The 12,362-nt window shown below is 47.1% G+C and overlaps 1 protein-coding gene across 6 annotated transcripts in view; it reads right to left on the bottom strand.

Moving 5' to 3' along the window:
- The window catches only part of csmd3b (CUB and Sushi multiple domains 3b), a 349,538-nt gene that overhangs the window by 65,568 nt on the left and 271,608 nt on the right, over positions 1-12,362 (bottom strand). For all 6 annotated transcript variants that reach the window (XM_072705595.1, XM_072705594.1, XM_023811991.2 and 3 more), the window contains 2 exons: positions 3,256-3,369; positions 1,110-1,205 (listed from right to left, as the gene is read on the bottom strand). In XM_072705595.1, coding sequence (XP_072561696.1) covers positions 1,110-1,205; positions 3,256-3,369 — 210 coding nt within the window. The remainder of the gene's footprint in view (positions 1-1,109; positions 1,206-3,255; positions 3,370-12,362) is intronic.

The following is a 12,362-nucleotide window of genomic DNA, read 5'->3' as shown; positions in this document are numbered from 1 at the left end:
TAACTTCAGCATCAATTTGTAAAAAGGGACCTTAAATAAATATTGTAGTAGCCAGAAGTGCATTTGCATTCTTTTATGTATTCTGCCTATTTTATTTTACTTGGGTCATGGTCATTTGTAAAAGTAATGCCTTTTACTAAGGAAATTCAACAGCAGCAATAGCCACAAATGTCTGTCCTTCCTTAGCATGTACACCTTAAAAAGAGCCTGGCATCTGGGTATATTTGGATCTTGACAGAAGCTGTCTGAAGGCCCGGTTTGAAGTATTTCTGTGTGGTTGTGTGTGTATATGGCTACGTCAAATGTCCTCTCCTTAGCAACACAGAAACGTCTAGACTTATCAGAATGCTAAGAAAAGATCCTACTACCCAGACAGCATAAGTTTGGAGGCTAAGATAAATATTTAAAAGGTTTTCTAAAAATATGGCTTATCTGACACACCTTACAATTGACATCACTTACTATAAGATTAAACAAGAAACCAAAATACTTTTTAGTTTGGCCCTTTATAATGTAAACTGTGAACTCTAGAGGACCACCAGCCAGAGACCCTGTCTCTCAAAAATAAACTGCAAAATGTATTTTTCAATCGGTCCTACAAGCATGGTGCGTGTTTATTTTTGACATTGCAATAAGATTCAATAACCTTAATGGTCACACAATGACACAGCTTTTCCTGTTGCTCTGACAAGAACGACAAATAATTGCACCAAAAATAACCCCAATCTGACTTAAAGCTTCAAGAGTGAGTCGTACTGGCATCCAAACTGCGGAGATTTGCAATTATTCCAAAAGACTGGAAAGTGTCAGCACACAAGTTTTTTTTTTTTAAACCGAAAAAGGTGCCGTGTCCCGCACTGATGGGATTATAAAATGCGTACATTTTGCAGAATTTAAGAAGCTTGATCATTTCGACTTTCGGAGTTTTTACAAGGAAGTACACTACAGTCATGTGACTCACTGGCCTGCTTTTGAGAAGATGAAGTTACATTCCTGATGATGGCTGCTTTCAGAGAGACTTTGTTCATGCCTATTTCACTCTAATACACAGATCGCAGCTCCCAGTATGGGAATGCTTACAGACAGCTGATTTAAAAAGAAACACCCACCTTGGTACACAAAGTGAAAGCCTTTGGAGGTTTCAGGACCCACTATGGTGAACTTGATGGTTATTTGGTTTCCAGTACTTAAGGGCAAAGACTCTCCTGGGGGAGGAAGAATATACATGTATACACAACAGATACACACAGATACAGTACCAGTCAAAAATTTGGACAAACATGCCTATATAAAGGTTTATTTGTACTATTCTCTATATTTTAGAATAATTATATAGGCATCAAAAATATAGAATAACTTTATACGCAATTATGCACAGACCAAAAAAAAAAATAAAAAATTTTGTGGGGGGGGGGGGGGAGCAGCTGTGTGGGTTGGGACTTAGAAGGTTGTCAGGTCAAATTGCATGGTGATGGCACCATTGGGCCCTTAAGCAAGACCCTTAACCCCAATTGCTCTGGGGACTGGGTGACCCCACTGTCTCCTCTACTCCAGTTCCATGACGTGGCCTCCTGAGATGCTTCTCCAGCTGTCCTGAAGGAGCTCCCACATACATGCTGAGCACTCAATGGCCGCTTTTCCTCACTCTCCTCCAAAACCACTTCTACTGTGTTGAGGTCAGGTGGCTAGGTCATGTGATGCGAGACGCTATCATCGTCCTTTGTGGGTGGACTGGCGTGTCCAAACTTTTGACGGGCACTCTGTGTCTACATGCAGGAGTGATGTGACTCACAGAGCACACAGACTCACATATTAGTGCAGATCTCGTCATAACGACTCAGTAAGTTTGATGCGCCTTTTGTACTCTTCCTCACAAGTGGCCCTTTATGAGGGAGGAAAATGAAATCCTGAATGCGCAGAGGGCACAGGGAGGCAGGGTGGCTGCTTTGATAAGTGGCGTCTGTCTTTTATTGATTGCCAATGAGTGTTTATCACCTCATTTCGTTCTCCCTGCTCACTCTCCATCACTGTCCGTGCAGCCCCGCGTCTGCAGTGCCGCTGCTGAGACATTATAATTTTTCAAGTACGAGCTGAAAGCCGCTTCAGTTTTGCACGTGCGCTGGTGAGATCCCTCCGTCTCGTGCGCCGGCTAGCTGCTACGATCCCCTTTGTAGTCGGCTGACGGATGAAGGTTGATGCGTGCTTTAGGGTTCCGTAATTGTAGGAACAAAAGAGTGATGGATGTTCAAAACCACCCGTGTGAGTTCTCCTCGGCCTGCTCCTGTAATGTGAAACTTTTCCAATAAACTCGGGCGGCTCTGTTCCCTCAGAAATAAGGCCAAGCTGCCCAATGTGGCCTATTGTTTGAACAGTTGCTTAGTAGGCAGATTTGAGCTTCAGCAACATCATACCCATACAGCCTGCACCTTAGCCATGGACCCAGCTGACTATTTCTGCTCCAGCAGCTGATGTTGCATTCCCTTCCCACCAGGCTCCAACAGCAATGCCCCCTTTTGAGACTGCTGGTCACATGTCCCACGGTCCTTAAGTCCTACACTAACATTGTCCCCAATATAGCGATATTGAATTGTCAGATGATAAGGCAGTCAGGCTGTTGGTAATTGGGCCTTTCATCAACCTGAAACCAACTCGCAGGGTTTGCACAAAACCCATTTATCCACGAGCAAACTATTCACAATGAGACTCCCAGGGGTACTACACCCCCTCCGACACCCAACCCCCCCCGTTCCCCCAGAGTCCGGTCTCTCTGGCCAGCAGTTATTGGGAGATTTTATGAACCCTCAGTCATTCGGTGGTGCCGTGCAGCCTCCCACTCGCTAATGGAGCACCCTGGGTCCGAATAACAGAACGTTCTGCTGAGAGGTCTCGGGCCATTGTTCCACACACCTTCACAGCCAGAACGGCAGAGATCCGACCGGCTGGCTGTCCCCGACACCATGGCAGGATTGGGGGGGGGGGCCTGGGACGCACCCACCCCAGGCAGCTGATGCGCCAAGGTTTTAATGGTGGCTGTGTGACAGTCACAGGACTGTGGGATTTTCCTGGAAGTGTACTATTGATTCTAGGTGCCTCATAACAAGACCAGGTTGACTTCGGGGGTGGAGTGGGGAGGGGGGGTCATCGCAAGACTCCATAAGTAATGAGACCCAAGGGACAGGAAACAAAGAGCGATAAGGTTCCGGAAGGTTCTTTGCAAACTGGGACAGGATGGAAGGATGGGAGAGCGAGTCGCACCTGAGTGGGAGCCGGACAGAGAGGACAGCAGGGGCGATTGCTGGGTCGGCCCGTCGTAGATGTCCACCACGTCGTTGAGGGAAGTTTGAAAGAAGACAAACTGGCCAAAGAGCACTGTGGAGGAGACAGGGAGAGGAGGTGAGTGTCAGAACAGCCGTTTCAATGTCACGCCTGCCACATTCAGACAGCCCCCGGCTGCTGCGGATCAAAGACATCGATCGGGCTCTGCGCTGCCCGGGGGAGGTGTCCGTCCACAGGAGGTCTGAACCACAAAGAGGAGAGCTCACGTATTATTTCACAGCCAGCCACAGTCCCGGCCACGAGACCCTCCAGGCGGTGGAGACACCAGGTTTTGCTACACAGGCTTACCCAAACACTGAGAAACATAAACACAAAAAAGCCATTAACACATCAAATCAGAAACTGATTCAACGTGCCCTTTTTTTTTGGTAACTACATGCTCTCCCCAAGTCATTTGTCCTGTATTACAGCTTCATCTTAAGTATCAGGTATTGAAACAGATTTCATGTCAACAGTTGCCACATTTGATTGGTTTTTAATTATGCTAATTAAATTATAGTAATGCACGATTATTCTCCATTATATCAGTACACAGCAACATCCATTGAGAAGTCCTGGAGGAACGGAGACTGTAGGTTTATTTAAATTTCTTAATTGGATGCTCCTTTGAGGTAGTCTTCATTGTGTTTAGACGTGTGGAGTTTTTACCTAAAGCGAGTAAACAAAGTCTAATTTATTATCTTCTTTGACAAAGTAATTTCAGACAGAAAAGCAACCTTTTCAGGAAAGGAGACGCCTTCCTACTGTCTGCATCACGCAGCTGTGGAGCTGACCGGCGCTTTGAGCCCGTGGCACGTTTTTTATTCACCTAGGTGCTGTCGGGGATGCCCTTAGTGACGGACTTTTGGGTAGAGAGGCCTGCCATGTGGGAGGGAGGCCTAAATGCAGTACAGCAACACCACGATGGGGGGGGGGGGGATGACGATCACGGCCAGACAGGCGCTTACAGCCCAGCAGCCCAGAGCCGTCACCGAGGGCTGATGTTTCCCAGCATCTGAGTGCTTGTTAGGAGCATGTTAAAGATACTAATTAAACCTGAGGCTTCGGCGGGAGGGGGGGGGGCAGGGCTCACACACAGCCAGAAAACGCACCTTCCAGGGGGTTTGGCAGCTGGAAGCCCATCTGAAAGTCCCTCCTGCAGCCACAAGCGCGGCAGCCAGAAAACGAGGCCTTTGTAACACCCCAGTTTAAACTGAGCCGGCACACACTTGTAAGAAATAAACATCCCCACAGCACAATTCTGATGAATATTTACCCAGATTTCTTCCAAGCATATGTTTATTATGCCAATGAAATAATAAGCTGAACATCAGTGCTTGTAAGGGTGGTGCGGAATTATAGTGGAAGAGGGCAAAGGCTAATCTGTATGTATCAACAGTATAAAAGGACAAGCAGTACATTGTGGGATGGTTGTAAACAATCCCCCATTATTCAGCAGGCAGTAGTAGGAGATACAGTAAAAAATACTAACAAACTGCAACAAAAGAGAGGCATAGAGGGGCAGTATTATTACGGGCTACATGCATGAAGCATGTTTGTCATTCCTGCGACCCTGCAGTGCCCTGACTGCCCGATTTTATGAACTGAGTGTGAGCCATGCAGGGGCGAGCAGCAACTGCGGCAAGATGAAAATGCTTTTAACTTGGCAAAAAAAAAAAAAAACACATCACCTTCTCAAGCAATCATCGCAGCTTCCAAGGAAATATTAGCCGTGCCAAAAGACGCGTGTCTCCGTAGCCGTGACGACGCCGGCTGTAATGCGCGTTGTGAGCGGGTGCTTTAAACGCACCAGGTAGCCAGCCTTCGCAGAGATCGTATCTGAATATCGGTTTTCCGCCCTTGATTCAATTATAACACAGCGATGCATATCAATGAGCGTATTTAAAATCTTCTGAGCAGTTGAAACGCGTCGAACAAATGAGGTTTCGGCGCAGTGGGGATCATACCCTGGGATATGAACAAACATTCCTCTTCAATAAGCCCACCAAGAGAACAACACAAAAACACACACACACAAACATTCATTACAGGCAAGGCACAAATAAATGCACCGTTGATGGCATTTCTTGGTTCCTGCACTGCATTTTGGGAAATTAATTCCGGCTCATTACTTTGAGCATGCCCTGGGAGCGGCCTGGTCCTGAATGCTTACGAACTCCATGTACAGGAAGTGGAGCCAGTGGCTGCGGCACGGCGACACGACGCCCCCCCCCCCCACGTAGTGTGTGAAGTCACCGCGATTTCCACCCACTCCCCAGGTCAAATGAGCTGCATAGTTTGGAATCAGTGACTCTACAGGTCTGATTACCGTGTGATAAAGGCGGACAGAAAGTGTGAAGCACAAACAACATGTAAATATGGAAAATGTGGTGCTGCTTTTTGGTTCCAGATGTGTTCTGCTCGTCACAGAGCAAAGCTTAGCCCTTTGTAACACGGCCTTTCCCTACTGAGTTTTGAGCCCTGCTGAAGCCCACAGTAATCCAGACAAACTGAATTTAATCAATCTTTTCTTTGCAAAAACAATAGCACTCTGGCCTGCTCGGCCCCAATTACTCCAGACTGCAAGAGGGACGCGGGAAGTCTGCGATCTCAGCCACATATGCTCTTAACACTCTGGCGCCCATCTCCAGCTGAGACTTTCCTTCACACAATGCGGGCACTGGGTGAGCATGGCCTCTTTGAATATGCCTCGGGCTGAAAAGTGCACCTCAGGATGCCGAAAAGACTCAACAAGTCAACAAGCTCTTCAAGGTCATGAATATACCCCCCGCCTCCCCATACTTTAGCTGACGAGCAACGGCGGATATTTGAGAGCTGTTAAGTGGAAAGTGACTTAATCAACAAGCTGCCAGACCACAGTGAGTCAGCAAAAATGCCCGCGGCCAACTGAAGGCACTTTGGTCAAAGAAGACCTCACTGTGTGCAGACGGGCAGTGACACTGCCTTAGCTATGCACATGTCAGTCAACAATATCGGCACTGCCTACTTCCTAACAGACGGCGGGTGGCATTAGACAAAAAGCATAAGAGTGGAGAGCAAGCCAGTGTTTTCAGGGGTTTCAGATCAGAAGAACGTGACAGATCTTGACCAGAGGCTCCGCTCTCAAAGCAGTCAAGTCCACTAGTGCGGAGAGACAGCTACCCCAGGATCTGGTGGCCCAGGGAAATGAGCACAATCCACAGAACTGTGGATGACAGTGGCGATCAATCAGTCAGCACCGTCGTGTTAGACAAAAGGGACTAATCCTCCAGGAAGTGCCTTAAATGCGTCAGTGGGGACATGCAGAGGGGAAAGCCCGGAATGACAGCACAGGTCTGTCAGCTACTCGTTTGTTAGGCCGCTCCGTTAGCCAGCCATGACTGTGCTTGCTCTCGGCCTATCAGTACGCATTTATCCATCAGCGTTCAGGGTGATTTCAAACAGAGGCCTTGCGTGGAGAAGGGGAGGGGATGGAAGGCACGTGGACACTACAATACGTAGCCACAGCATGCAGTATACATGCCTGGCATGTGAAATATGCTAATCTCTCCCCCGTTGCTCCCCTTTTGTGCATATGCTATGTGGATAGACTCTCAAAACGGACAACCTCACAGTATGGATGATAGCAGGGTCCGGTCTGTGATATATAAGAGCTACCAACGCTCGACGATCTGTGGCTTGAAGATTTGATAGCTAATCAGGCCTGTGCCACACCTTCACACACCTAAAAGCAGTAATACTCTCTACCTTGGGAGAAAATGACTGCCAGTAAAGTTTCTAGACTAGTAGTTGGTTATAAACAGAGGTGGACATTTCAGGTCTAGAAAGTAAAAATTCAGACCAGGATTTCTTTTTCAGCCAACCAGCTGAGCATAAAGAGTCAGAGTCACAGAGTACTCAACTGGTTGGATGAAACAATATTCTGGTCTGGATTTTTATTTTCTGGACCTGAAATGTCCACCTTTGGTTATAAAGACCTGGTCGCTCTGCTGGCCCCAGTTTGCGTTGCCTTTCTCCTCTTGGCTTGAACTGTGGGTCGATTTTAATTCAAAGGGAGGGTGCAGATGCCACATGATGATGGGGAATCCACCAGGCAGCAATAGCCAACTGCATGGGTGAAAACAAACCGTCTGATAACCAGACGTGTATGGCCGTCCATAGCTAACCCTAACCCTGATATGAATTTGCATAGCCTGTGGCTCCCTTCTGCAGGGGAAAACTCAGAATGCAGAGGTTCAGGATTTGGACGCCACCAATAAGGATCCTGCCGTTGTACCTTTGAGAAACCTGTCATACTGCGATTGTGCCATTAAAATGGGAACCCATGCGAATGATTAAATACGAGGAGCACCTGATCGCCCTCTCGCCAAACCTGCTTTTCGCCTCTTCGCGGTCTTGGGTCACCACGGTTTGTGCGGATGGTCGGGAGCCCCCCCAGTACGCCCCAGCTCTCAGACGCTGCTCCAGTGCGCACGTTTGCCATCTCCTGATGCATAACGCACCCTGACACACACTTACTAGCCTGTATGGAAATTAAAGCCATGATTAATTCTGACATTTTCAGTGAGGATGTTCCTGAAAAGTGCTTGCTTCCCCCTGACTGACTGACTGAGTTTTCCTGTTCACATCTGATTTCCATCTCATTCAGCAGAAACACGCTAATGAGAAATCTCCCCCCCCCCCCCCTCCCTTAGTGGCTCAGCAATACTACAGCCAGACAGAGGGCGTTTTTCCACTGTACTTTCTCGAAGTACCAAAAGTTTGGTACTTCAAGGTGCCGGTTTTCCACTTGCGTAAAAATGGACATGCATTCAGCCTTATCTATGCAATTCAGGTTAAATATCTGGCTAAACGTCTTTAGCACACAACTTAAGGGACCCTTGAACACTAATCTTACAACCTCAAAAATCAAAGAACCAGCTCCATTCGTACATATTGGCTATTACCAGTAGACAAAATAAAGCTAAAGTGATTGATTATAGCCTCAAAGCCACATTGAAATGATTCAGATGCCATTAAAGCCTCTCCCCAGGTTACAATGGGGTTACTTCCGACAAAACTATCGTAAGGTAAAAATGTCGTAAGGCAAAAATGCATTTTAATACAGTACACCTAACCTAACAAACATCATGGCTTATCCTAGCCTACCCTAAAAACATACTTAGAACACTTACAGTTGGGCAAAATAATTAAAATAAAGCTTAAATTATTAAAAAAAACAAAAAGTGTTGAATATCTTATGTAATTTAATGTATTAAAAGTGAAAAACATTTACCTACTGTAAAGTCAAAATATCGCAACATGGATCATCGTAACCCAAGGAGCGTCTGTATTTAGAAAATATGAAAATGTACCTAAAAATCCAAAAGAATATGTACTTCCTGCTATGTTTTAAACAGTTATAAATACAGGGTGTTGCTTCATGCTAATTTTTTGTACCATATTTACTATATTTCAGCCTGATGTGTGATATTTCAAACGGAAAGCCTGGTGATGTGTGTATGTGTGTGTATGTGGCTGCCTTTCTGCCAGCCCACGCTGCCGTCAGAAACCTGTCAGGGATGTTCTGGAGTCGTATCCAAGCCAGTGTGGCGACTGATGGGGAGCATGCTAATGAGGCTCTATTTAAGGATATTTCGTATGCGGCGTAAGGTAATTAACCCTCCACCGCTGTCACCCCCCATCAAAACTCAATCCGCACTCAGACCAGAGTTTGCTGTCGGCGGCTGTAACTGAAAAATAAGCGAAAACTTTAGAGTAAACAAAATCTAAAGGCCTCATTGCCAATCTCTAAAAGCATATTTATGATGTTAATTTAAAAAAAATATATAAATTATGCAGTGTTTGCTAGATAAGCCTTGCAAATGGGTACTCATGGACAGCTGATGGACATATCTGCCATTAGTTGCACTTGTTTCATATTTTGTGAAAATTAGCTGCATTTTTCTCCATCGTTGTTGATGCTGAACATTCAGCATTAATCTAAATGGAAGGAAACATTATAAGCAGCATCAAATGCATGTTTCATAGCTTCACAGCATTACTACTGTACGTCAGCAAGCACCTGGAGCAGGCAACATCATCCCCAAGAAAGATCTAAGGCTAGCTATCCAAGACCCTCCAGTTAAATAGGACGTAATTTAGGTGTAATAAGCTTGTGAAATATCCATGGAGTTCGTCCATTTAGAAAACAGGGGGACGACATACATTATGTTCAAGTGAGTTCATTAGCAGGCTCTCGGAATTCAGCAGAGCTCAGAGCTCAGATGGATATAATCACGTCCTCATTGATTGGAGCGGCTGGCAGCCTGGTTGAAGGGCCCCCCCGCATAGCCCATGAGCAGGCGGTGTTTACCGGGGGGAGAGGCGCACCCATCGCAGAAGCCCTAACCGAGTTGGAGTGCCCGAAAGGCTCGCGATTGGTCACCCCACTCGCTCACGTTGCCAGGTGGAATTGCGGTTCTAACAAGCGAGCAGCACGCGACAGCCCTTGACCCTGGGGCACCGTGATCCGTCTCTGGTTTGTAAATACTGGATAGCAGCTGGGTCCCTGTGAGATTGGCGTTCACTACGAGCTGCGGAGCGGGGAGTTGCCCTGTGGTGACACGGCCTCCTTTACAAGCTTTCGGAATGGATGTACGTATGGCGAAAGCGGCCACGGGTTAGCCCTCTGCAATGTTCCAGCCACGCCCACATGAAACGGGAATCGGCCTGCAGATCAGTGAGCACCCAGCCGATATTGTTCGAGGGGACATCCACTGAGGATGACAACACTGGCCGGACAGGGAGGCACACCAGGGAATGGATTCCACTTCCTCTCCCCCGAGGGAGCATCTTAAGGGCCAGTGGTTTACGCCGTTGCAATACCAACATGCTGCAATACGCCTGACATCGTGTCCCGAATAGCCCAAAAATGCGATCGTTAAAAATATACCCACCGACTGCAAGCTGAAGAAAAAAAACATGGAGTATTTTGCTATCTTCAGTTCGAATGAGCACACTGGAGTCCCATCCTTAATGCCCACTGTAAGTGTGACATGAAAAATGCCAGCACTGCATCCTCACTGCATCATGCATGTAGCTTTTTACAGTTTTCTCGAGTCACAAGTCGCATGACTCCTATTGTCGTCCGTACAGCTACGGCTGCTTCCTCGCTGTTGCTATAGCAATATATGCTAATGCCACTTCATTTTCGACCCGGCCATCTACCCGTCGCCTGCGGTCTCATTTCAACCACTGTTAATGCTGAATCAGTACCTGCCCCACCCCCGTCGCCCTTATAAATGCCAGAATGACCATCATCCTGACAGCTCCACTCCATCCCACCTGCGTGGCGGTCCTCGAGCTGCAGGGGGTGCCTCTGAGACAGACACTGGACATGCAACCTGTCCCCACAGTTTCCCCGCCTTCTCAGCACTGTGAGCAGTGAAGTTATTCAAGGTGCCTGTCGAGAAGTAAACCCTATCCCTTTTGTCGGACCTTGACAGATGACGCCACTGGACTCCCAAAGCTCTAAGTCTTTTATATCTATTTTTGTTTTGGATGTACAGCCGTGCCTTGTACTCTGGAGAACCGCACTCCCACCACCTTTAATCTCTGTTTTAATTTGAGTTTACTTTCATCAGAACAGTAATGAAACATTTGCCCTTTGCCAGGACATCACCGTGCAAAAAATAATTAAATAAAGAAAACAATGGCATTAAGGAGCGCTCTTTTGAACTGATGCACCTATGAAAGGCAAAAAATCTGGGCTGAAGCCACGGCCACTCTGCTGCTGTGCTATCAGCGAGTCTCCCCTTTAATCTCAAGCCCTCGACATGACTGTTCCTTTATAGGAAGCGCAGCCCTCTGTTTTGCTTTCAATAATTAACGCGTCTTCCCTACGTGTCCCGTTTTGTATACGCTGTTTTTTATGCTGCTTCATCTCACGGCCCGGGCGGCTCCCATCAGCCCCTGAGCTTCGGAGCGGTAATGCAGAGAACGCGGGGAGAACTGATAAATTGCTTCCCAGGGGTTTCTACCACAAGGTGGCGCCAGAGGTATCAGAGATGCTGCTATCTTTGAAGGGTGGGGGAGTGGGGGGGGGGGGTTTCTGACGCACTGAGGCCATGAAACTGGGGAATATGACAGGAAAGAGGAATAAATACAAGGAAACGAGGATTGCGCAGTACATAGGAAACAGGGATGCATGGGGGGGGGGGCGGGTTTGGTGTGAGAAGGTCTGAGGCATGATAGCACAGGGATCAGGCTCTGGTGTGACTGGTGAGCTGCTATCCTCAGGGACACTGACCCCCCCCCCCCCCCCCCCCCACACACACACACACACACACACATTTGATTAGCCTGAGAATTCATTCCCCTGCACCAGAATACCAATATACTGATCCAGACGCACATGCGGTTACCGCAGGCAACCATCCAAGGCCCATTTTTCAGGCCTAGCAGTTCATGAAATGACACATTTGACACGCTGATCATTTTTCAGCTCCTGGATTGCCTTCTTTATTTATGCCCTTTATGTTAATAAACAAGCAAGCAAATAAATAGAACGAATGCCAACTGGTTGGTACGCATCATTCCTATGGACCTGCTACACATTGAAATAAACGAACAAACGCAAATAATAAATGCTATGTCACATGTATATAATAAGGATATGGGACAGTATGATGGTTCACGCCACCAGGGTAGAAGCTGCAGGTGTAGAGGATTCCTCACATATACCCAAAAAGCATGCGGTCCAGCTGCTAGGCTGTTAGACTCACTGGTATCATTGCCCAGTGAGTATGACTGTGTGTGCTTGTACACTCCTTGTGATGAACTAACATGCCAGGCTGTACCCCAGCCTAGTGCCCTATTCTATCATGGATATGTTATACAGCTCAGTACCATCTAGGTTGAGGCATATTCTGTTGTATAGCTATCATGGTTGTATATAGGGGTGGGGCCACATTAGCATCTTAAGAAGATCCTAGGGTGTTTCTCAATGCCAAGAATGCAAAGATCGTACTGTGTGGTCTTAGCAAGACCCATCCAAGAACGAACAT

This window comes from Paramormyrops kingsleyae, chromosome 23, assembly GCF_048594095.1.
Source record: "Paramormyrops kingsleyae isolate MSU_618 chromosome 23, PKINGS_0.4, whole genome shotgun sequence".
NCBI lineage: Eukaryota > Metazoa > Chordata > Actinopteri > Osteoglossiformes > Mormyridae > Paramormyrops > Paramormyrops kingsleyae.
The sequence above is the reverse complement of the archived record's forward strand: the minus strand, read 5'-3'. Positions and strand labels throughout refer to the sequence as shown.